Here is a 25615-nt window from a genome sequence, read left to right on the forward strand (position 1 = left end):
AAAAAACAGCCACAGACAGTACCTTAGTTAATGGGCAGTTGTACTGCAAAAAAACTTTACTTGCAGAAACAAGCAGCCAGCTCACAGGCCATACTTTGCTGACTTTTGTCCTAGAAAAATAAGAACTTGTGTCCATTCAAAAACATTTATACAAACATTTATAGAAGTTCTATTCATAACCACACAAAACTGGTAACAACCCAAGTGTCCCACAACTGGTAAATGGATAAACCAGTGGTATATCCATACTATGGGATATTACTCAGCAATGGAAAATAAACAATTGCTATACACAACAACTTGGATGAATTTACAAGGCATTATGTTGAGTGGAAGAAGTCTTTATGAAAATGTTACATATTATATGATTCCACTTATATGGTATTATTCTTATAAAAATGAAACTACAGTATGAAGAAGAAATCAGTGGTAAGGAAGGGGTGAGTGGACGGTGCAACTCTAAAGTAATAACATGAGTAAGTTTTTTCAGATGAAGGAATTATTGGGTATTCTGATTGTGGTAGTGGTTACATGAATCTGTGCATACATGTCTTAAAATGTGTAGAGCTATACATCCCCATACCAATTTTTCTATGATTATTTACTGAAAATACCACTATCGCTTCTATTAAAAAGAAAGTAATCATCACTTTGTGCCTGTTTCTTTACCACTAATCCCTCCTTAACTATGTGCAGGCCTGTATCATTTCTTTCAAAAGTGAACTTTTAGGAATTATGTCTAAAGAGTTTTTCTTAGTCATCATTCCTGATCTTTTTGCTGCATTTGATGCTCCTGATATTTTTCTCCTTAAAGGTCTGCTTTTTAGCTTTTGAGGTGTCTTGCTTTTTGGATTTTCCTTCAGTCATGTTGACTGCTACAGGTAACCTGTTTTCTTACATAATCTGTCCCTTTTAAGTTAAATGTCTGTACAATAAGCCATAGAATTATATAGAGCTGTGCTGCCCAATACCTAGCCATATATGACAACTGAGCACTTGAAATGTGCCTAGTGTGACTGAGCAACTGAATTTTCAGTTTAATTTTAATTAAAACTTGATATTCAATTCAGTTATTACAAAATACAACTTGGGGGTGTGTGTATGTGTATATATATATATATATTTTTTTTTTTTTTTTTTTGAGACAAGGTCTCGGTGTGTTGCCTAGAGAGTGTAGTGTAGAGTGTAGTGGTGTCATCATATCTCACTGCAACCTCAAACTCCTGGGTTCAAGTGATCCCACTTCCTCATCTTCCCAAGTATCTGGGACTACAGTCTCATGCCACCAAGCCCGGCTCATTTTTAAATTTTTTTGTAGAGGCGATTCTCGCTATGTTGCAAAGGCTGGTCTCAAACTCCTGGCCTCAAAGCAATCCTCTCCCATGGTCTCCCAAAAGGCTAGAATTACAGGCAGGAGCCACCATGCCCAGCCTGAATCTATTTTTTTAATCCTAAATTTTACATAATCAAAATACAGATCAAGTATTTCTCCCATTCAAGTACTAACCAAGCCAGCCCCAGCTTAGTTTCTGAGATCAGACGAGATCGGGTGCTTCACAGTGATATGGCTATAGACAGATCAAGTATTTCTGATGAAAACTTAGCATCTGAATTCACATGTATGTGTAAAATACACACCAGATTTTTAATACTGAGTACAAAAAAAACAGAATGGAAGATAGCTGATTAATAATTTATATTAATTACATGTTGAAATTATATTTTGAATAAAAATTATTAAAATTAAATTTTCCTGTTTCTTTTTACTTTTTAAAAGGTAGCTACTAGAAAATTTAAAATTACATGTTGTGTCACATTGTGTTTCATTAGACAGCACTGATATAGGGAATTTGATTCTCACACATATATACATACACATATGTACATACATGTAGTTATATACATACAAATGCATATATGTATATATAGATATATATGTACCAATCATAAATTAGGAAATATATATACATGTATATCTGTGATTTGTACGAGCTCTGCCTCACATGCTTCTAGGCAGCATTGTGTTATGTGATAACTCCAAATATTTCCTTAGTTGATGGATGAAATATCCATTTCTACATATGAAAGGCAGTTTAGGTTATATGGATATCAAGAGCAGCCATGTATAGGAGTTTCTGTTATATTTTCAGAGATGCAATTCAAGCAAAAGTTTAAAAGTGAAAACAATTATGTCCAAGAACAAAAGGTGGTGTCAGCAGTAATGTGCAGTCATGACAATTCCTCGTTTCAACATTTTAAACCTCATCATGTACACTAAGTTCAGAAGCCATGAGAATGTTCAAAGTCCTAGGTAGTAAGCAGTAGTTTAGGATTACTATAGAATCACATAAAGCGGGAGCACTGAGAAAATGCTGGGATGGACTGACAGTATGAATGATTCTGAAGAAAAAAGAATCATTTGCTATGTGAAAAATAATGTATCTGCTATGGATAACAATCAGCAACAGAGGATAGAAATACTTGAGATGAAAAAATCTCTTAAGTTTTGATTAGCACCAAAGTTAGATGCTTATTAGTTGAATTCATTCAAAAGTTGAGGACTCAGAAGATTGATCAGGTAAAACTGCCGCTGATGAAAAACTTCTCAAGCTAGTTATTTCTATGGATTGAACTCTAACTCAAATTGAATCTACATAGCATCAACATCTGTGATGAAGCTGATAGAGCGGAATTTATCCTGCTGCTAAAAAAATTCTTTGCAGAGAACATTATGGTCAAGTGTGTGATTTAGGGAAAGGGTAATTTGCTTGTGAGAATAGGTTTGAATGGAACTGGTCTATGCTGGGAAAAGAAGTGGGATACAGTGAACATCAAGTAGAAGAGCGTGCATACTTTTAAAGCCTAGGACATACTTATCCTCCTTTTTGGTGAAAACTGAGGTTTTGAAGCTTAATAAATGTACTTTGATTCCACCAAAAAAACTGTTAGAATAAACAAATTCAGAAAAATTTGTACAGATTTTGTACAAATTAAGAAAAACAAATTCTGTAAAATTGCAGAATAAGAAATCAACATACAAAGATCAGTAATATTTCTATACGCTAACAATTAACTATCTGAAAAAGAAATGAAGAAAACAGTACTATTGATAGTAGCACCAAAAGAAAAATAGAAATAAATTTTACCAAGGATATGATAGATCTGTAGACTGAAAACTATAAAATATTGATGAAAGAAATGGAAGAAAATACAAACAAATGGAAAAATATCCTGTGTTCATGGATTGGAAGAATTAGTATTGTTAAAATGTCCACACTACCCACAGCAATCTTCACATTCAATACAATTCCTATCGAAATTCCAATGACATTTTTCACAGAAAGAGAAAAAAAATCCTAAAATTTGTATGGAACTACAAAAGACTTTGAATAACCAAAGCAATTTTGAGCAAAAAGAATGAAGCTGAAAAGTATTACACTGCCCAGTTTCAAACTATTTTACAAAGCTGCAGTAATCCAAACAGTATGATATTTACATAAAAACAGATACAAAAAACAGATATATAAACCAAAGGAACAGAATTTAGAGCCTAGAAATAAATCTACATATTTACATGTGGACAAATGACTTTTGACAAAGGTATTAAGAACACACAATGGTGAAAGGGCAGTCTCTGTGATAAGGTTTTGGGAAAACTGGATATCCACATGCAGAACTAAATTGGACCCTAATCACACACCATAACATAAATCAACTCAAAATGAATTGCAAACTTGTATGTAAGACCTGAAACTGTAAAAGTACTAGACAAGAACAGGAAGAAAGCTTCTTGGCCTTGGGATTGCTTGAGCCCAGGAGTTTGAGGTTGCAGTGAGCTACAGTGATGCTACTGCACTGTACCAGAGCAAGAGTGAGACACTGTCACAAACAAACAAAAAGTAGTACTCTCACAAAGTTGTTGGGAGTATTAAATAAGTTAATACAAGTGAAGTGCTAAGAAAAGAGGTTGGAACACAGCAAATGCTTACTTGCTAGCTATGGCTATTGTTATTAAAACACTTTCCAAGGCAAACTCAAGATTTCACCTATCACTTGAGGTTCACGACTTCCAAGTCCAACAGGGATCTTTGTGCCATCATTTCATCTACCTACTAGGCCATCTCCACCTGGATATACAAATGGTGACTAAAGTGAAATACATCAACTCCCTCAAATAGAATCTTCCACCCCAAACCAGAGTCTCTTTATATGTAATTTCTGTTAATGTGGGTCAGTCACACTGGTAACCTTAGAACTATCTTTTCCTTTTATTAATTTACATCCAACATGACTGAAATAAAACAAAATGCTGTTTTTCCTTCTTTATAAAGGCAATATATTTGTTCATAATAGAAAATTTAGAAAATATGGAAAAAACAAAAATGGCAAAAATTACTCATAACCAAAAACATCCCAATTTCCAGTAAAAAAAATTTCAACATATTTGACATTTTCCCCACATAATTAAGACCCTACTGCATACACAAATGTGACCTTTTCAAAAGTAAAATGTCGGGCGCCTGTAATCCTAGCTCTCTGGGAGGCCGAGGCGGGCGGATTGCTCGAGGTCAGGAGTTCAAAACCAGCCTGAGCAAGAGCAAGACCCCGTCTCTACTATAAATAGAAAGAAATTAATTGGCCAACTAATATATATACAAAAAAAAAATTAGCCGGGCATGGTGGCGAATGCCTGTAGTCCCAGCTACTTGGGAGGCTGAGGCAGGAGGATTGCTTGGCCAGGAGTTTGAGGTTGCTGTGAGCTAGGCTGACGCCAGGGCACTCACTCTAGCCTGGGGAACAAAGCGAGACTCTGTCTCAAAAAAAAAAAAAAAAAAAGTAAAATGTCCTCACCATTAAATACAATCTGTAAACCTTGTTTTAAAATAAGATTTTAAATTTCAAATTCTTAAAGTGAACATTTTTGAAGATTTGAAACATACAGATGACTCAAAATCTTGAGATGATTACTGTTGACATTTTGGTATGCCCTGTTCTTCTGCTATTGAAATTTACATAGATTTGAGGGGCTATTTCTATATATGCAGTTGACCTTGGAACAACACGGGTTTGAACAGCACGGGTCCACTTGGCTGACAGAAAATATACTATTCGCGGTCTCCCATATACCGCAGGGCTGACTGTGGAACTTGAAAATCTTCATATACGCGGGTGGTCCTAGAACCAGTTCCTCGCGTATACCAAGGGATGATTGTATTTTAAAAACTGTAATCGTCCACAACAGTATTTATGGCCCACCTTTTAATTATGCACTTTAAAAATATTATAAATTATTTTATGTTCTTATATTCTTTTTAAAACTATAAATTTTAAAAGACTTGGTATTCACACGTGTCCGACACAATACATTTAACCAATCACCTCCAAAAACACTGTTCCAATTTACACGCTCACCAAATTGGCCTGAGTGTCTTATCCTCCCACAGCAGTGCGCAATGATAACTAAGAACACACTACCAGAACGCTTAAGAGCCCAGCAGGTAAAATGTTGTCTCTTGGATCTGAACAGTCCTTTTCCCGCCTCAGGCTATGCGCGCTGGCGACGGAAATCTGACCCGGGCCTGCAAGGACTGTGAACACTGCGGAGCCTACTAGTCGTTCCATGCGCAGTGAGAGCGCCCCAGTCGCCAGAGTGGCGCACTGTGCTGACGCAATACGCAAGCAAGTCGTGAGGTTCCCTTCGTCCGCGACGGCGCTGCGTCACGGGCTTTCCGGCGCTTTGCTCCTAGAGACGGCGACTGCTGTGGGGCCAAGCGCTGGCCTCCGGCGCCAGTGAAGCCAGGTTGGCGGCGCGATGAGGCGCAGCAAGGCCGACGTGGAGCGGTACATCGCCTCGGTGCAGGGCTCCTCCCCGTCTCCCCGAGAGGTGAGCTGGTTCGGGAGAGACCAGTGGCCTCGCCCTGGCCCGGCCGGGGCCTCGCGCGGCGCCGGTGTCATGGCTCCCGACGGCCGCTGCTCCTTGGCGCGTTCGGTTGAGGCGCTGGCCGGCTCGCGAGCGGGCGGGGGAGGAGTGGGGGGACGGCGACTTGCGGGCGGCCGTTGGGCGGGCGCTTCCTCTTCCTCCTGGCCTGCTCCCGACTGTCTTCATTCTCGGGCCCACCCGGGCGCGGGCTTTCTTGGCGGCTCGAGCGCCGCGCCAGGCCTGCATGGCCTAGTCGGCGGGGCTTGGACGCCTACTGGCCTCCGGTGGGCGCCCCGGGTACAGTGTCCGGCAGGGTTCTTCGCGTCTCCCAGTTACCGGTGCGGCGGAGGTCGCAACTCTTCGGCTTGGTGGAACCCAGCCGGGATTGACGCAGCCCGGAGGAGGGCTTTTGCCGCTGTGACGGGTGATATCGTAGGCATCCAGGCAGGGACAGCCACATTTGCAATGGCCTGACAGCGCAAATGACATGGGAACTCTTATTGTTTTGAGGCGTCTGTTGCTGGGCCTTTATGAGGGTCCAGCTCCACTACTCAAACTCCTCCTCTCTCTCACTCCCATAACTCTTTGGAAGCTGCTGTTATTTGCCTGAAAAAAACAAAACACGAAAAACCGGAATGTCGGAAATTACAAATTTCTTACAGACCACTGTTACCATGGCTTAGAATTTTTAACCTTTTCCACAACGGGATGTTAGGGCATTTTTCCACTTCAAAGGTAAAATAGCGTGCTAGATGTGTTTTGGAGTCAACAAGATTTTAGCAGTTGGATGTAGAGAGTGACGGAAAAGCTGTTAAGAGTGAATGTGTACAGGATTTTGAGTCAGTTTGCCACAGGTTGTATAATCACAACTCTGTTGTTTATAAAGCGGAATTTGAGGCAAGTTAGACTTTTCATCAATAAAATCGAATTGTAGCATTGATGGGATTTGATAGGATAATCCATGTTAAACATTTAGGGCAGTGCTTAACACACAGTAAGCCATAAATATATGTTAGCTGTAATTCAGTGTTTTTCCTGTTGATGTTAAAAGGGCATTTGTTCAAGGTCTGTTCTGGGGAAGGGCCTATGAAAATAAAGATCTGAAAGGAATTAAATATAGGCCCGGCATGGTGGCTCACACCTGTAGTCCTAGCACTCTGGGAGGCCGAGGCAGGAGGATCATTTGAGCTCAGGAGTTTGAAACCAGCCTGAGCAAGAGCGAGACCCTGTCACTACTTAAAAAAAAAAAATAGAAAGAAATTAGCTGGACAACTAAAAATATAAAAAATTAGTCGGGCATGGTGGCGCATGCCTGTAGTCCCAGCTACTCGGGAGGCTGAGGCAGAAGGATTGCTTGAGCCCAGGAGTTTGAGGTTGCTGTGAGCTAGGCTGATACCACAGCACTCTAGCCTGGGCAACAGAGTGAGAGTCTGTCTCAAAAAAAATTAAAAAAATAAAAAATAAAAGGAATTAAATATAAAAGGAAACTCGTGGATGGTCATGATTATAAAAACAACATAATTGTGTCTTTTACCATAAGTAGGCCTAGGTTATCTTATTTTGTGCTCATAGCAACCTTGTGGATATTGAGACGTGCTGAGATTAAAGATTCTGAATGTCCATGGTCAGGTAGCTGGGCAGGACTTTGTCAATGGATCTATTTTAGTTTCTCTTGGGAACAGTGAGATAGGTTACACCAGCCTGTTCCTCCAGAGAAGAGGAATAGATATCTACATGCAGATTTTAATTTCAAACTGTTGGCATAGTCATAAATATGAATGTGGTGACAAGAGTCTACTGAGAGTTTCTGTAACTCCTCCTGAAATTGACATGACTTTGTATTTTTCTTTTAAAGCTAGTTTAGAGCCTTCATGAGATTCTTGGTGGGGGTCTTAGCACCCAAAAGATTAAAAACCACTGGTCTCTACAGAAGTTAGAATGTTCTTTCAACTACATAACTTTTCCATCAAATAAAATAGAAAGGGAGCAAAATTTTAAAAATTGGTTATTATGGCCACCTATCTTTTACACTTAAAAAGTATTAAGTTGAACTCATTTATCTTAGCACCTGGAGATTTCAGTAGAATATAAATCAGTTAGTAAGTTTGGAACATGGGAAGCTATTCTATAAAATTAGGTTTGAGTGAAATGCCAAAACAGGATGCATTGGATAACTTGGAAGGGAGATAGTGGAGGGGGCAGAGGCAGTGGCTGTGAAGAAAAGAAAGACATTACTATTTATTTCTCTCCCAATTTGGCAGGGGCGGGCCATCTGTGAACTGACCATACTTTCTAGAATATCTTGGTTCTGGAGTGGGTTGATGTGTCTGTAATCTCATATCTTTCAGTCTTTCATTATGCTTTCATTTGTTCATCTCCTCCGTTTTGCCCTTTTCCTACTCCCTCACATCTGCTTTTGCCCTTGTTGAAAATAATCATTCTTTCTATAATTTTTCTTTTTCCAGGTGGCTTATCTTTAGTTTTTCTAGATTTTGTCTAGTTGGCCTCTCATTCTGCAACTGATTCCCACATCTCAGTGGCTTCTTGACAGCTTTTATTTATTTTTTATTTTTTACATATATATATATATATATATTTTAGAGATGGGGTTCTTGCTATGTTGCTTAGGCTGATCATGAACTCCTGGGCTCACGTGATTCTCCTGCTCTGTCTCCTGAGTATCTGGGGATACAGGTGCACACCACCCACCACGCCTGGCTTTGAAAGCTTTTGGTTGTTTGTTCTACCATTTATATTTATATTTTATACTTCTTTTATTTCTTGATTCATTCTCTCTCTCTGTCTCTCTTTTGTTATCTTTCTGATGTTTCTTTTACCTGAAAGTTGGACTTTCTGGTTTGATCCTCCAAAGTTTTCTCACGTATTCTTGCTTTTCTCTGTTTGTTCTAGTTTTTATTTTTGAGATAGAGTCTCACTCCCGGCAGTGGTGTCATCATAGCTCACTCCAATCTTAAACTCCTGGCTCAAGCTAGCCTCCTGCCTCAGCCTCTTAATGTGCTAGGATTAACATGTGTGAGCCACTGCATCCAACCTGTTCTACTTTTTGATTTCCTTACCCTCATCTTCCAGGGGAAGGGAATTGGGGGACTTATGCTTGAATATCTAGACTTTGCTTATTCTGTATAATTCCTGTCCTCACCTTGGTGGGACTACACAGATTTGGAGCCGGTTCATACAGAGAACAAACTCATTTGCTGCAGCTTTTTTGGAGGGGGTGCAGGAGGAGGAGGAGTCAGCTGACTATGCAAGATGGGGAGAGTGTGGCATCTCTCAGTGTCTGACTGTTCTTATTTTCAGCCCCATGTCAGTTCTTGATACTTAGCAACTTAAATGAATTCAGGTATTTTCTTATAGTGGCATCTGGTGTCATGGAAAGAAGCAGTGACTGACTCAAGACATAACATTGGCTCTGTTCCTTTGTGGCTATGTATCCTTAAACAAGGCACTTACTCCTTGGGATTCAGTTCTTTTGTAAAATGAGCAGGTTGGAGGCAGTAGATGAGCAGGTTTCCCCAAAATTCAGTGCTTCTATATATTAGTCTTTAATAACTTTTTTATCTTAAGGTAGTCCTCTTTAATAAGATAGTTTGATGGAAAGTAGGTAACGGAATTTGTTTTTTGTTTTTTGACATTGTGAGAAACTCTGTTCCTTTTTTGCCATCTTGACTGTTGTGAATTTTTGTCACGTACTTCCTCCTATTTTAAATTTAGTAATTCAGTGGGGAGACACTATATTCTTGTTTATTCTTTGCTTTTTAAAAGTATTTCTGGTTAATTGTAGTTTAATTCTTTTTGACCTGTTTTCTCAAGTCTTTGATAAAAATACCAAGTGAAGTTTAAGATTGGTGGTAGTTCTTCAGGTTTAGAATATATCTTGTTGAGGATGTACAGGTAAAATACTAACGTACCTTAAACTTGGAATAATTTTCTAAGTGTCACTATTTTGACATAAAGTTAGAGTTTTTTAAAAACCAATTTTATTGAGATAAAGATCTCAGGTCATGGAGAGTTACTCCTATGTTTTCTTCTGAGAGTTTTATGGTTTTTAGCTCTTATGTTTAAGTTGTTGATCTATTTGGAGGTAATTTTTGTATGCGGCATGTTTGCAGTAGGGGTCCAGCTTTATTCTTTCACATGTGGAAATCTAGTTGTATCTTCACCATCTTTGAAGAGATTGTTTTTTCCCTATTGAATGGACTTAAGACCCTTGCCAAAAATCAACTGGCCATAGATTTATGGGTTTATTTCTAAACTTTCAATTCTGTATCATTGGTCTGTATGTTGGTCCTTATGCCAGTATTACACTGGTTTGATTGCTGTAGCTTTGTAGTAAGTTTTGAAATTGGCAAGTGTGAGTTCCTCCAACTTCGTTGTTATTTTTCAAAAGTGACTGTTTGGGGCCCCTCGCATGCCCATATGAATTTGAGGATTGGCTTTTTCATATTTCAAAAAAAGGCTGTTAGAATTTTGATAAGGATTGTATTGAACCTGTAGATTGCTTTGGATAATATTGACATCTTGACAATATTAGATATTCCTATCCATAAAACACAGATATTTTTCCATTTATTTAGGTCTTTAATTTCTTTGAGCATTGTTTGTCATTTTCAGCATACAGGACTTTCATCTCCTTGATTAAATTTATTCCCAGGTACTTTATTATTTTAGATGCTATTGTAAATGGAATTGCTTTCCATTTTTTAAGATTTGAAAAATACAGATGATTCAAAAATCTTGAGATGATTACTGTTGAGATTTTGCTATGTCTGTTCTTCTGCTATTGAAATATACATAGATTTGAGGGACTCTTTCTTTCCTTCTTTCTTTTTTTTTTTTTTTAGACAGAGTCTCACTTTGTTGCCCAGGCTAGAGTGAGTGCCGTGGCATCAGCCTAGCTCACAGCAACCTCAATCCCCTGGGCTCAAACAGTGGGACTACAGGCATGTGCCACCATGCCTGGCTAATTTTTTGTGTATATATATATATTTTAGTTGGTCAATTAATTTCTGTCTATTTTTAGTAGAGACAGGGTCTCTTGCTCAGGCTGGTTTTGAACTCCTGACCTCCAGTGATCTGTCTGCCTTGGTCTCCCAGAGTGCTAGGATTATAGGCATGAGCCACTGCGCCCGGCTGAGGGACTATTTCTATATATGCAATTGACCTTCAAACAACATGGGTTTGCTTTCTTAATTTCCTTTTCTGATTTTTCATTGCTGGTACAGTAGTACCCCCTTACAGGTGGTTTTGCCACCCTCGGTTTTATTAATAGTTATCTATAGTACCTGTGGTCTGAAAATGTTGAAAGGTCTTTGGTAGTAGCAGTGCAGATGTAGAGAAGTGGATGGACTGAGGTGATGTAGTAATAGAAGGTAGAACTGACAGGTCTTATTGATGATATTTTGGACATTAATGTGGAGTTCATGAGAGGTGAGATCCAATGATAAATATTTGAGTGTCAACATATAGTCAGTAGTCATAGGTGAGATTCAGTGTATGTCATAGATAAGATTTACTGAGAGGAAGTGGGATTAGGACCAACTCCTGGGGAAGTCGGTGTGGAGAGAGGAAGAGCCTGTGAAGGAGCTGGAGAAGAAACAGCTGCTAATGTAGAAGTCAAGCTATGGACAGCATGGTATCTTGGAAGTCGTGAGAAGAGTCTATTTCACAAAGATGGTGTGACTTAAGAATATTTTCTGCAGGTTTCATCAGAAGGAAAAACTGAAACAAATTATGTAATAAACAGTGGGGACTCATTAAATTATTATAGTTTATCTGCTGTCTAGTCTGACCAGGATAACCTCTTCTTCACTGTATTCAGGTTTCTGATCAAATTCCCCTCAAAGAGAATATTCCTTGACAGCTTTTGTCTCTTTTATTGAATCTAAGATGCCATTGTTTGCACCCCGCCATCATTACCAATTAAGAAGAAACACTGCCAAATTGTTAGAATGCCTATCATTTGTGAGATGAATACTGATTTTATATTTGTTAAAATATGAAATACTGTAAATAATTGGTGGGATACTATAAAAATAGTACCCCTTTCATGCTCCCTAATAAATATGTATTTGCTTGTTACTGCTACTGAGTGCAGGCTTCATGAAGACAGAGGCTTTTCATTACTGCTGATTCCTCAGTGCCTTTAATGGTGCGTGGTGGCTCATGCCTGTAATCCTAGAACTCTCAGAGGCTGAGGTGGGAGGATTGCTTGAGCTCAGGAGTTCGAGACCAGCCTGAGCAAGAATGAGACCCTGTCTTTACTAAAAATAGAAAAAATGAGCCAGGCGTGGTGGCACACACCTGTAATCCCAGCTACTCAGGAGGCTGAGGCAGAGGATCGCTTTTGATCCCAGAAGTTTGAGGCTGCAGTGAGTTATGATCAGGCCCATGCAATCCAGCCCTGGGCAACAGAGTGAGACCCTCTCAATCAAAATAAATATATATTAAAAAAATGTGTGTGTGTGTAAAACAGATTTGATTTGTAGAGAGAACAGTACATGGACCAGGGAACCGTCAGTGTCTTAACAGGTCTGAAGTACTTGCTTATTCTGGGTTTACACATGGTAGGAGAAGAGAGGCTTCTGGTATACCTCTCCCTGCGTAGAGAAGCTGTTTTCTCTCTACCTGTTTGTAAAGTGAGAGAGAGGTACCACATGGTTTCTAAGGTTTTCAAGGCTGATGTAAATTCTTAACATCTATTGTCTGCTTGTCTTGCTATTGTTAAATTTATTTTTGTTTTATGATAGGAATTATAAAACATGGGATCATGACTTTCAGAATATACATACATTTTTCAGACAATTTAAAAAATTTTCACCTTTTAAGTGAACAAAAATAAAATATTTTAACAGCTTTATTAGGACAAATTTTTAGTCCTTTTGAAAAAAGTTACAAAGTATTTCTGTCTGAAAAGTAAAAAAACTTTTTTTTTTTTTAGAAATCAATGAAAGGATTTTATTTTGCGAAGCTATATTATGAAGCTAAAGAATATGATCTTGCTAAAAAGTAAGTACAAACCATAAACAACCATTAGTTTTCTAAAATCAGTGCCTTTCCTAATGTTCTTTGAAATAGATAAAAATACGATCTTTAGTAATTCTTCCTAAGTGTACCCTGGAATAAGGGATTCATCCCTCTGAGATTGATGTTAAGGACCAGCCTAGATTCTACTGAGATTAATCCTAGGATGAGTATTTTCTGCATGCTGCTGCTGGTTCATTCCTAGTGCAAGAAATTTGTTTGGCTTAAAACACTTTGTCTAAAAATTGTCCTGTGTTAGAAGAGGACCATGCCTATATCTTTAATCAACTGGAAAATAGCAATGAATACAAAATTAAACTGCAAGTACTAGGCAAGTAGAATAGCTTGTATAAAACTTCTTCATTTGACTTAATATGTGACACTTTGAGACTTTGTCTGATTCCTAGGACTAAGAAGCTTGGTGATTCTGAGTTCCTGACTTTGGCATAGCTTAAAGCAGGAAATTAGAAGGCAGGTGGGCTATTAACACATTGACTGCCACACTAGAAAAAAAATTGTTTTTCTTGGGGCCACAGTGTTTTATTACGAAGATAGAATAAAAACTTCGAAAATAAAATGATCTTTTCTAATTTAATGAAAAATTTGTCATTTTTGTTGTCTTCTGTGCGTGAGTTATATGCAACTTGAAAAGCAGTTCATGAGGCTCCCAAGGTAAAGAGACATGTGAGTTACATATGCTTTACCGGGCCCCGGGCTTAAAACTAGCATGAGTTAAATACAACTCGCATGGCAGTTAATGTGTTAAAGGCATTGCCAGAAAAATAGATAAGATAGGAAAATGGACTTTATTTAGTGGTACTTTATGTAACTGGCAGCATTCTCCTGTAGTTTTTGTCTTTGGTCTAATTTCTCTTATGATAGGTAACACTGCCACTGAACCTAGAGGATATTCATTTATTTTTATTTGTTACTTGATTTAAGAAGTGGAAATTACCTGTATTTACTTACCTATAGTGTAGTTAGTAATATTTTTTTGTTCAATTTTAGCTGGGTACAGTGCTATTAGAAAGCACTTGTTTCATGTTATTCTTGTTTAAAGAATAAAATATTTTCTTTGCTGTTGTTTGGGAAATTGTTGCTCTTTAGTATTTTGCAGTATGATAACTTTAAAAATGTTTACTGTAATCACTTTTCTAATTTAAATGCAAAACTCTTTTAGTGCTTTGCCAAAATGTAATCAGGAAGAAAAGCAATTTATATGTTCATTTCTTATGTGAGGATAACACTGGAAAAAGCATTTGGTAAATGTGGCATTTAATGGTAAAATGAATATATTGTCAATTCTGTGTGTGTTTGTATTTTAAGCATTAAAATTATCCATTTTTTCCTGTAAATGCTTTTGAGTTATGTGCATGTTCCAGTTTAAGTAAATAGTGGTAGTCAATTGAATAACAACTATAAATTAGTGGTTGCTTTGGTTTAAGATGTACTTTTCATTTAGCATTTAAATAATTTTAAATTTAATAATTGAAGGATTATTTTCTTTTGTATTATTTTAAAACAGATACATATCTGCGTATATTAATGTGCAAGAGAGGGACCCCAAAGCTCACAGATTTCTGGGTCTTCTTTATGAAGTGGAGGAAAACACAGACAAAGCTGTTGAATGTTATAAGGTAAATTATAGGATTGAAATAAAGCCTTTGCACAGCCAAACACATGGTGCCCAGAGTAATTTATGTAACGAATAAGTTACATCTATATTTTATAGATGTCATGAAAACAAGCATTGGTATCATAGTACTATTAAGCAACAGATTTAAAATTATTTGGCCCAAAGTACACTACAATTTAACACCTATAAATTTTAAAGTCTAACATGGTCAAAACTAGTGTTCATGTATGTGTTGTTTTGCATCCACCTAATAAAACATAATTTTTAATTTGATTCATTTCCAGAAAATTCCAAGACGCTTTAATTTTAACAACTTTGACACAATATGTTGTCATCTAGGATATAGTTTTTAATGGGCGCAATGATAATTTTTTAACCTGTGTATGAGTGTATATACTTACATGTAGAATTTATCATTTGCTAATTTTTTATTTCTTTTCTGGTATCAGCGTTCGGTGGAATTAAACCCAACACAAAAAGATCTAGTGTTGAAGATTGCAGAGTTGCTTTGTAAAAATGATGTTACTGATGGACGTGCAAAATATTGGGTTGAAAGAGCAGCTAAACTTTTCCCAGGAAGTCCAGCAGTTTATAAACTAAAGGTAAAAAAGCAAACCTAATAAAACATATAAAAGGAGAACTTAAGACAACCATTTACATTATTTGGAGCTTAAATTACTTTATAGTTGCAAACCTTAAATTGGAGTATTTCCTTAAAATTTTTTTTTTTTTTTACAAAAATCATTAAAACCTTACTGAGCATCTGCTGTCTTGTAGGCACTGTTAAGCTTTACAAGTGATATCTCATTTACCCTTCTGGAATATTTAATATTTTAGGGATTTTACAGTTTAGTAGCTAATGGTGGAGTTAAGATTTAAATTAAACTCTTGTTTAAAATTTTTGCTTCATTAGGTTAAAATTACCTAAAGGATGACAAATTTAGGATTATCATAAAGAAGAGTTTTCTAATAACTATTGTCTAAAAATGGAAAGGATTGTCTTATGGGACAGTGAGATTTTCAAGCAAAATATACAAGATGATTTTTCTAGTATATTAGAGGTAATTACTGAAAATGATAGGAAGTTCTTGCTAATGTATTAACTGATCCTGATTGTTATTCTTTATTGAGTAAAATATGGTTTACTAATTTTCTGCTTGGGAGAAAGCCTTTCAAATGTATTTGACAAATACATTTTAAATGTATATTGTTATACAGTAATTATATAACAATTATTAATACATCATTAATATATATAATATTACATGAATTATAAATATGTATTATCTTTGGTGGCCCTCTTACCCACATTATATAATACATGTTTCTGATAGAATTTTTTATTTTGAAATAATTACAGATTTTTTCACAGGAAATTGCAGAGATTGTGCAGAAACACCTGTGTACCTTACAGTTTTCCCTAATTATTATACAAGTTGAGCATCCCAAACCTAAAATCTGAAAGGCTTCAAAATTTGAAACTTTTTGAGTGCTGACATGCCACTCAAAAAGGAAATGCTCATTGGGGCATTTTGGATTTCAGATTTTCATATTTGGGATGCTCTACCTGCTAAGTATAATGCAAATATTCCAAAATCTGATACTGAGAACATTTGTGGTCCCAAACATTTTATAAAAAAATACTTTTGAAGATTTATTTATTTTCTTTCTTTCTTTATTTTTTTGGGACAGAGTCTCACTCTGTCACCTGGGCTAGAGTGCCTTGCATTAGCCTAGCTCACAGCAACCTTAAAAACTCATGGACTCAAACAATTCTTCTGCCTCAGCCTCCTAAGCAGATGGGACTACAGGTGTGTGCCACCACGCCTGGCTAATTTTTTCTATTTTTGGTAAAGATGGGGCCTCACTCTTGCTCAGGCTGGTCTCAAACTCCTGACCTCAAGCGATCCTCAAATACTACCACCTGAGTTCGCATTTACAAGGGGTGTTGGAGCTCGCCCTTTGCTACAAATGTTAAGCTTACAGCTTGAAGCCTGTAATTATTCCTATTTTAGTGACTAACCTAAGGTCACAGGATAGTAAGGGTCTGGGTAGGTTATTATTTCAGTTGGTCATTCCAGTGGGAACGTTTATTTGGTAGTGAAAACTTATGTAATATGGTCGGGCGAGGTGGCTCATGCCTGTAATCCTAGTACTCTGGAAAGGCCAAGACGGGCAGATCCTTTGAGCTCAGGAGTTTGAGACCAGCCTAAGCAAGAGTGAGACCCTGTCTCTACCAAAAATATAAAAAATTAGCTGTACTTGGTGGTACATGCCTGTACTCCCAGCTGCTCGGGAGGCTGAGGCAGAAGGATCGCTTTGAGGCCAGGAGTTTGAGGTTGCTGTGAGCTAGGCTGACATCACAGCACTCTCGCTGGGGCAACAGAGTGAGACTGTCTCAAAAAAAAAATAAATTATGTAATATAACCCAGCATGCTTCTGGTGCTCACTCTAGGAAACAGGCTTCCCCAAGCATTTTGGATAAGGGATTCTTAGCCTATTTTTTACTATAACTGTAGTACAATATCAAAAGCAGGAATTTGATACAGGTACAATATGTATGTATAGATCTTTTTCATTTTATCACGTGTGTAGATTCCTGTAACCACCACTGCAGCCAAGATAGAGAACTACTCCCTTACCACAGAGATCTCCCTCAGGCTGTCCCTTTTTTAGTCACACCTACCTCCTCCTCCCCACCATCCCTAACCTCTGGCAACCGTTAATCTATTCTCCATCTCTATACTTTTGTAATTTCAAAATGTTATATAATTGGAATCGTGAAGTATGTGACCTTTTGAAGTTGGCTTTTTTTCACTTAGCAAACTACCCCTTTGAGATCCATCTAAGTCGTGGGTATCAATAGTTTGTTTTTTTACTGCTGTATAGTATTTTCATGGTTCACAGCTTAACCAGTTCACTTCTAAGGGACATTTTGATTGTTTCTAGTTTGTGGCTATTGTTCATCTGCTATGAACAATCATGCACAGATATTTAAATCTGAAAAAGGATTTTAAAAGCTCCTAGAGTTAAATACTAATAACATTAAGTCCCCCTCCACCCCGTGATAAGCAGCTTGATTTTAAATATTAGTGTAAACTGTTAGGTCTAATTGTGCAGATTTCTTTACCATATTATTTTTGTATTATGCTTCAAGCATGATTCCTATATTGGCCATGGCAATCCACTTCATTTGGTGTCAGTAGTACTAAGAACCTATATTGTGGTAGGGGATTATTTTTCTTTAGTCTAAGAAAAGTTAGATACTTTTGAATTATTCTGCCTTTTTTAAAATAACTTTTTAAGGCACTTTTGTCTGAGGCTAATACCTTTCTTTTATCAGATTTTTTCTCATTTTTTTGGAATTGAAATCCATGAGATTTATAATTGTGCAAAGTAATTTTATTTCTCCTATAATTTAAGCCTTACTAAGGTAAATAATTTTCTGGCATTTATTTGAGGAATGAAAATATTACTGGCGAGAAGGCTTTTTCTCTTGAGCATTAAAGAATTTTTTTAAAACATTCATATTTGTGGTGTTCTTTTTTTAACATGTAGTTGAAGACTAGGGCTTTTATAGATACAGAGAGGCCAGGTACAAGTTTATGGAAGGGGAGAAATTAATGAAATTAATGAGAGAGGAATGAAATACAGAGCACTAACAGAGGACTTGGTCTTTCTTAGAGTGGGGAGAGGATGAGTGCAAGTAGGTAAAGTAGAATTTACATATGGTGGCTTCAGGTTTCTTAGTGAGGGATGAATTTCCAAGTTGAAAATGAGGGTTGAAGGAAGGTGTGAGAAAGTTGAGGAAATAGGAGGACACATGAAGTGATCTTTTTAGGGAACGGAGAAAGTGAGTCTATTAGAAGTTAAATGAATATTTTGTTCTAAGTAGCAGTTTTGAGGTTTGAGATAATGAAAATGAAATCAGCCTGGAGTTGTGATTTCCCTAATTCCACCTGTCTATTCCCTAATTGTTTAACTGTTAGTGTGTAGGCACACAAAAAGCAGTTGGCCAGATTCTTTTGAGGGACGGTAGAGAGAATTAATTGAAGGGATCTGTAGGCAAACACAATGATTATGACTATTAGGGATTATAGCATTTTCACTTGGTGAAAGAAGGAAAGTGCTTGTGTGTTGTGTGTGTGTTTTATGATTAATTAAAACTTAGTGATGTCAGTGTACTAAAGGGAGCTTTTCATGTGGTGTAGGAATGTATATGTGGCAGTGAGTGCACATGGGCCCGGAGTGAGGTGGAAGAATAAGAAGGGTGTGTGGTGGTTTGAATGATATGACCAAAATACAGATTTTGAAGACCTGTGTCAATGGCGGATGGAAGGCTGAGGTTGGAGCAGAGTACAACTCACTGGAGATGAGATGATTAAAGAACTTAAATGGCTAAGCTATGGTATTTCGGTGTATCTTTTAATTGCTAATACCAATGACAGTTGTTAAGGACAAAGAGTGTTTTATTCTAGCTTCACTTCCTCTCCTTATATGTAGAAAGAAGAGAGAAAAGAAGCAGTCATGGCACACAGGTGGTAGGGGCTGTTGTGAGATGATACTCTCTTAAGTTAAGGTCAGGAGGTGATGACAGTGCTTTGAGAAGATGATGAAGATAGCAGAACAGTGGGAGTATGGGGGGTGGGAGGAATTGAGTCAAATTTAGAGATATACAGAGCAGTTGGAAGATGAGGACCCTGTTGCTGAGGTTGGCTGGAGAGGCCTAGGCTTCTGGTGGTGACTGAGGTATACAAGGACGTAGAGCAGTAGTCCTGGTAGTCTCTGAGGTGAGTATGGGCAACCATAGCTACTGTAGTAATCCTAGATGCTTTTCTTTACATAACATTCTTGAGAGTTGGCTTCTGGCTTGTAAGCAACTCCATAAAGGGACTGATAATGAGGTATGTAGGGTGGTACTTTTGGTGGCACTATCCTAAAGCTAGATATGGTGGAATGGTGCTCATCCTGACTGTGACCTGCTTAATATTGCATAGGTGTTACTCTTAACAATTTTTTTTCTTCCCAAATAGGAACAGCTTTTAGACTGTAAAGGTGAAGATGGATGGAATAAGCTTTTTGACTTGATTCAGTCAGAACTTTATGCAAGGCCTGATGATGTCCATGTGAACATCCGACTAGTGGAGCTGTATCGCTCAAATAAAAGATTGAAAGATGCTGTGGCCCACTGCCATGAGGCAGAGAGGAACATAGCTTTGCGTTCAAGTTTAGAATGGAATTTGTGTGTGGTACAGACCCTTAAGGTAGGTAAAAGCTGTTGGGCCTCTAAACTTCTGTGTAGACAATTAGCATACATCTGTCATATTTAAGTAGTCCCCTTGCCCCACCACAAGACTTAAATTTCTTTCATTTATATAAAGCAGCTATAAGGTGAAATTTTTACCAGCATTAAATTTATAATGGGGAGATTCGGGAGATTATTGTGATAAATGTATATGTTTTTTAGTGTTTTTATTTATAAAACTGATATAAACATCAGTATAGTTTCACAAATGTGATGGGAGTAAGCAAAGGAATTTATAGACATAAAATGTTCAATTTCTTAACATTTGAATACTTTTTGTAACTTATTGTTCTTTCTATGAAATAGGAATATCTGGAATCTTTACAGTGTTTGGAGTCTGATAAAAGTGACTGGCGAGCAACCAATAAAGACTTACTTCTGGCCTATGCTAACCTTATGTTTCTTACACTTTCCAGTAGAGATGTGCAGGAAAGCAGAGAATTATTGGAAAGGTATGTTGACTTTGAGAAAAGTACTTTAGTATAAACACAGATTTTCTTTTTGCAGTAATTCAGTTCTTTGGTCTAAACTTTTTTACTGCATCATTATTTCTATAATGTACCCAGGAGTTATAGTTAATATGATGAAACACTTGGAGGGAATCTTATTTTTACTACTACTATGGGGATGTTATAATTGGTTTTTTAAAGAGTTCAATTTTGAGAACTCTTATAGTTCTGACTTGATTGAAATTAGCCTTATAGTTAAAGAATCTGTCAAACTTAATAAATGAAACCTTAAAATAAATATTCTAACAGCTATTTCATATTTTATTTTAAAAAATAGGATATCTTGCATGAAAATCAGATGATAAAGTTTGTCATCAGATGGCTATAGGCTCATTCAGATACTTATACTAATGAGCACTTAGCATCACTAACATTTCAGAAAATACATTTTAGTTTAGAAATAACTCAAATATATGATTTTTCTGTTTTCCTAAACTTTGATTTTGAGAGCCAGTAGTTGTATTTGATGAAAAATAATTCCATTGAACAAAACATCACTTGAATTTGTATAAAGATGTTAGTTTAGAGCAGGGATTGATTAGACCAGTGGTCCTCAACCTTTTTGGCATCAGGGACCAGTTTCATGGAAGACAATTTTTCCACAGACTGTCACGGGTGAGGGAGGTGTGGTGCAGAGCTCAGGTGGTAATGTGCAGCCATTTCCTAACACACCATGGACCACTAATGTCTGCAGGATTAGACCTTCTGGGCCAAATATAGCCTGCTGCCTAATTTTGTAAATAAAGTTTTATTGGAATATAGCATGCCTTTTTATGTATTATCTATGGCTGCTTACACACTACTAGGGCAGAGTCCAGAAACTGTATGCCTGTAAAGCCAGATTAGTGTCTAACCCTTTGTGGAAAAAACTTACTGATCCCTGGTTTAGCCTATCCATTTGTTTGGAAATTCTTTTTCCATCTGGCATAAGAAAAGTTCATTTCACTGAGTATAGGGGGTAGATAGTTTCCTTGGAAAAGTAGTTAGTGTCCTGAATTGGTAGAATAAGTGAGGGTGGAATCCAAAAGAACTAACTTAAATTTTTAGATTATTTTAGAAAATATTTAGGGTTTTTTTATTTTGTGTGTCTTATATACTCAAATTTTGTGATCACAAGTTCCTTTTAACACTTTCTGAGGACATCAAAGATCTTTGGGTTATTTCTATTGTTGGTGTGTATCATATTAGAAATTAAAATTGAGAAATTAAAACATATTAAACTCATTATAATAAGCCAATTACATGCTAAGAATAATAGCATTTTTTTATGAAAAGTAATTATTTTTCAAGACGATAAAACAGGCAGAAAAGTGATAGTTTGCATTTTTATAAATCCTTTTAATGTCTGGCTTAATAGAACACAGCTGGATTCATTGACTTCCTCTTTCAATCTGTTAAACTATTACATGTCATGAAACCTCTGCTATACATACATGAGAAAGGGAGAACGATAAAGACAAAAAGTTTCTTAGTATTATTGCAAAAATAATTTCAGGCCTGGCGCGGTGGCTTACGCCTGTAATCCGAACACTCTGGGAGGCTGAAGTGGCCAGATTGTTTGAGCTCAGGAGTTCAAGACCAGCCTAAGCAAGAGTAAGACCTGGTCTCTACTAAAAATAGAAGGAAATTAGCCAGACAACTAAAAATAGATATATAGAAAAAATTAGCTGGGCATGGTGGCGCATGCCTGTAGTCCTAGCTACCCTGGATGGAGGCTGAGGCAGTAGGATCGCTTGAGCCCAGGAGTTTGAGGTTGCTGTGAGCTAGGCTGATGCCACGGCACTGTAGCCCCGGCAACAGAGTAAGACTCTGTCTCAAAAAAATAAAAATAACTGTAGCCTCATGGATTCCCCTGAAGGGGGTCTTTGAGAACCCTCAGATCTCCATACCTCATTTGCTAGAAGAAATCCCTGTTGCTCTTATTTCTTTATTATGAGTTTCTTTAAAATTATGCTGAACATTTTAAAGTTTTTGCTTTTACTTTTCTTCCCAAGTGCAGATTCTGAGGATCATTAGAATTTAGAAGCACTAATTAGAATATAGACTACAAATAATAATAAGTAAATATAATTTATTTAACTCTAATTATATCTATATAGTAAGAGGAGCTGTTATAGTGTTGGTACTTAGAAGTTATTATAATTTGGAAATGGAATTATAATGTGAGAAATTATGAACTTGAATAATGAAACTATATGATCAGGAACAAACTAGAATATAATTTCCCAACTTTACTTGGTTCATTATGGAAAGTCCACCTATAATCACTAATCTGATTTGATGTGTATCTTTTCTGTGATTGGAGGGCTGGAAATAACTGGGAGTAAGACATCATTCTAGAGGTTAAGCTGAAATATGCAGGAAAAAAATAAGCACTAGATGATTTCTAATTTCTAAAATGCAGAATAAGAATTGTTAGAAGTTTGTGAAGATGAAACTTGAAATAAATACACTAATGAAAACAGGGTTATTTATAATGCAGTAAATGTGGACTACCTGTATAATATTTTAATATTACAGTTTGGATAGTGCTCTTCAGTCTGTGAAATCTTCTGTTGGTGGAAATGATGAACTGTCAGCTACTTTCTTAGAAATGAAAGGACATTTCTACATGCATGCTGGTTCTCTGCTTTTGAAGATGGGTCAGCATAGTGATGTACAGTGGCGAGCTCTCTCTGAGCTGGCTGCATTGTGCTATCTCATAGCATTTCAGGTAAGCCTTTTCCAGTTTTAGGTGCAGTTGACATATTTCACTGAGAATTTGATGTGTTTCAAATGGAGGTATGCCCTGGTATGTTATAATAATATGTGAACAAATCTATAGAATTACAGTTAAAGTGAAATAGTCAATTTGATAGGGTGAAAAAAACCAAGATGTACGCAATACTGTTGAGGCTGGTGAAACAGGAGTGTTGATGCACTACTATTTATAGTGTACATTGCAATGACTTGTTTGAAGACCATTTGGGAGAGTTTGATTTTTTTTTTTTTTTTTACTCTGCCATTTCTGGGAACATAAGGACATAATCTCAAATATGGTTAAACTTGATTGAAAAAGATATATGTGAGTTGGACAAAAAACTAATAATATTGGGGGGGAATAGGTATGTGAGCTATGCTAGAAAGTGATTACCATTTGAACATGATAATTTTACAAAGTATTTCTATAAATATGACGTATATAACATGATAGTATGTTATATATAACAGTATATTAATCTTTGAAAACAAAACTTTTCCTTATATGTAGAACATGACAGGAACAAAATATGCCAAATATAATATTAACCATTGTTTTTAGGTGATGGCTGATATTCCTTACCAATCAATTTTTCTAGTTTTATTTTTTCTTATGAGTTCACATTACTTTTATTTTTTATTTTTTTTATATTTTTTTCATTATTTTTTATTCTTTTTTTTTTCTTTCTTTTTTTTGAGAAGCGATTACCTACTCCGATGGATACTTTTTAAATGAAAAGAAATAAGCAGTCTCCCAAAAGAGCATTAAGCCAGGCTTATAAAATGAGTCTTTGCTTTAGAGGAGGTATATCGATCTTTTAAAAACACTTGATAATCAGCATATAATGTTAAAGGCTAATATTTGCTCAGTGGAAACACTTTGTACATAAGGAATATGTGTGTTAGTGAAAATTAGTGAATTTAGTGAAGTTCACTAGTTCATATAAACATTAAACGGTTCTTGTCTTTTGTAGAAATTCTTTGGTAACTATACATTTTTTTTTTTTTTTTTTTTTGAGACAGAGTCTCACTTTGTTGCCCAGGCTAGAGTGAGTGCCATGGCGTCAGCCTGACTCACAGCAACCTCAAACTCCTGGGCTCAAGCAATCCTACAGCCTCAGCCTCCCGAGTAGCTGAGACTACAGGCATGCGCCACCATGCCTGGCTAATTTTTTTTTTCTATATATATTAGTTGGCCAATTAATTTCCTTCTATTTATAGTAGAGACAGGGTCTCGCTCTTGCTCAGGTTGGTTTTTGAACTCCTGACCTTGAGCAATCTGCCCGCCTGGGTCTCCCAGAGTGCTAGGACTACAGGCATGAGCCACCACGCCCGGCCTGTAACGATACAGTTTTAAAAGTTAATATACACAGTCAACCATTTTAAATTGTGAAATTTTTTTTTTTTTTTTGGAGCTCTGTCACCTGGGCTAGAGGGCAGTGACATCATCCACCATAGCTCACTGCAACATCAAACTCTTGGGCTCAAGTGATCCTCCTGCCTTAGTCTCTCAAATAGCTGGGACTACAGTTGCACACTACCAGGCCCAGCTAATTTTTCTTTCTTTCTTTCTTTTTTGTAGAGACAGGATCTTGCCCTTGCTCAGTCCGTTTTCGAACTTCTGGTCTGAAGCAATCCTCCTGCCTCAGCCTACTAACATGCTAGAATTGCAGGCGTGAGCCACTATATCTAGACTGTGAACTTTTTTATTATAATAACGAAAAAGTAGTCTCCCTCTTAACTCACTTACCCAAACTGGTTATCTTAGAAGACCACTGTTAGCAGTTTTTTTGGGTATTAACCCTTTGCACTTGCTTGCTTTTTTCTCGATTCCTTTATTCTACTCAGGATTTAAGTTTTTAAATGCCCCAGACTTTACAAAGCACAGAAGTAGAATGAAAAACTGGAGTTTCTTCTCATACAAACTTACTTATTTGGATTTTTTTATATTTCAAATTATTGATACATTCAAAGAGTAATTTTGGCCGGGCGCGGTGGCTCACGCCTGTAAACCTAGCACTCTGGGAGGCCGAGGCGGGTGGATTGCTCGAGGTCAGGAGATTGAAACCAGCCTGAGCAAGAGCGAGACCCCGTCTCTATAAATAGAAAGAAATTAATTGGCCAACTAATATATATACAAAAAATTAGCTGGGCATGGTGACACATGCCTGTAGTCCCAGCTATTTGGAAGGCTGAGGTAGCAGGATTGCTTGAGCCCAGGAGATTGAGGTTGTTGTGAGCTAGGCTGATGCCACGGCACTCACTCTAGCCTGGGCAACAAAGCAAGACTCTGTCTCAAAAAAAAAAAAAAAAAAGAGTAATTTTAATCTCTATAATCTCTTTTTGCTAACCGTGTCAAGTCACACTCGACATCCGAGTGCAAAGGGTTAAGAAGTACTTTTTGCATATGCAAACATATAATATAGGCTCTCTCTTAAAAAATTGTTTTTTTGGGCGTGGTGACT

General features: G+C 37.0%; 1 protein-coding gene across 2 annotated transcripts in view; it reads left to right on the plus strand.

Moving 5' to 3' along the window:
- Positions 1-5549: 5549 nt before the first annotated feature.
- The window catches only part of LOC105856129 (RANBP2 like and GRIP domain containing 4), a 68328-nt gene continuing 48262 nt past the window's right edge, over positions 5550-25615 (plus strand). For both annotated transcript variants that reach the window (XM_012737616.2, XM_012737617.2), the window contains exons 1-7: positions 5550-5884; positions 12879-12946; positions 14487-14598; positions 15047-15199; positions 19631-19861; positions 20209-20354; positions 22932-23124. In XM_012737616.2, coding sequence (XP_012593070.1) covers positions 5813-5884; positions 12879-12946; positions 14487-14598; positions 15047-15199; positions 19631-19861; positions 20209-20354; positions 22932-23124 — 975 coding nt within the window. In that variant the 5' untranslated portion in view covers positions 5550-5812. The remainder of the gene's footprint in view (positions 5885-12878; positions 12947-14486; positions 14599-15046; positions 15200-19630; positions 19862-20208; positions 20355-22931; positions 23125-25615) is intronic.

This window comes from Microcebus murinus, chromosome 3, assembly GCF_040939455.1.
Source record: "Microcebus murinus isolate Inina chromosome 3, M.murinus_Inina_mat1.0, whole genome shotgun sequence".
NCBI classification, from domain to species: Eukaryota; Metazoa; Chordata; class Mammalia; order Primates; family Cheirogaleidae; genus Microcebus; species Microcebus murinus.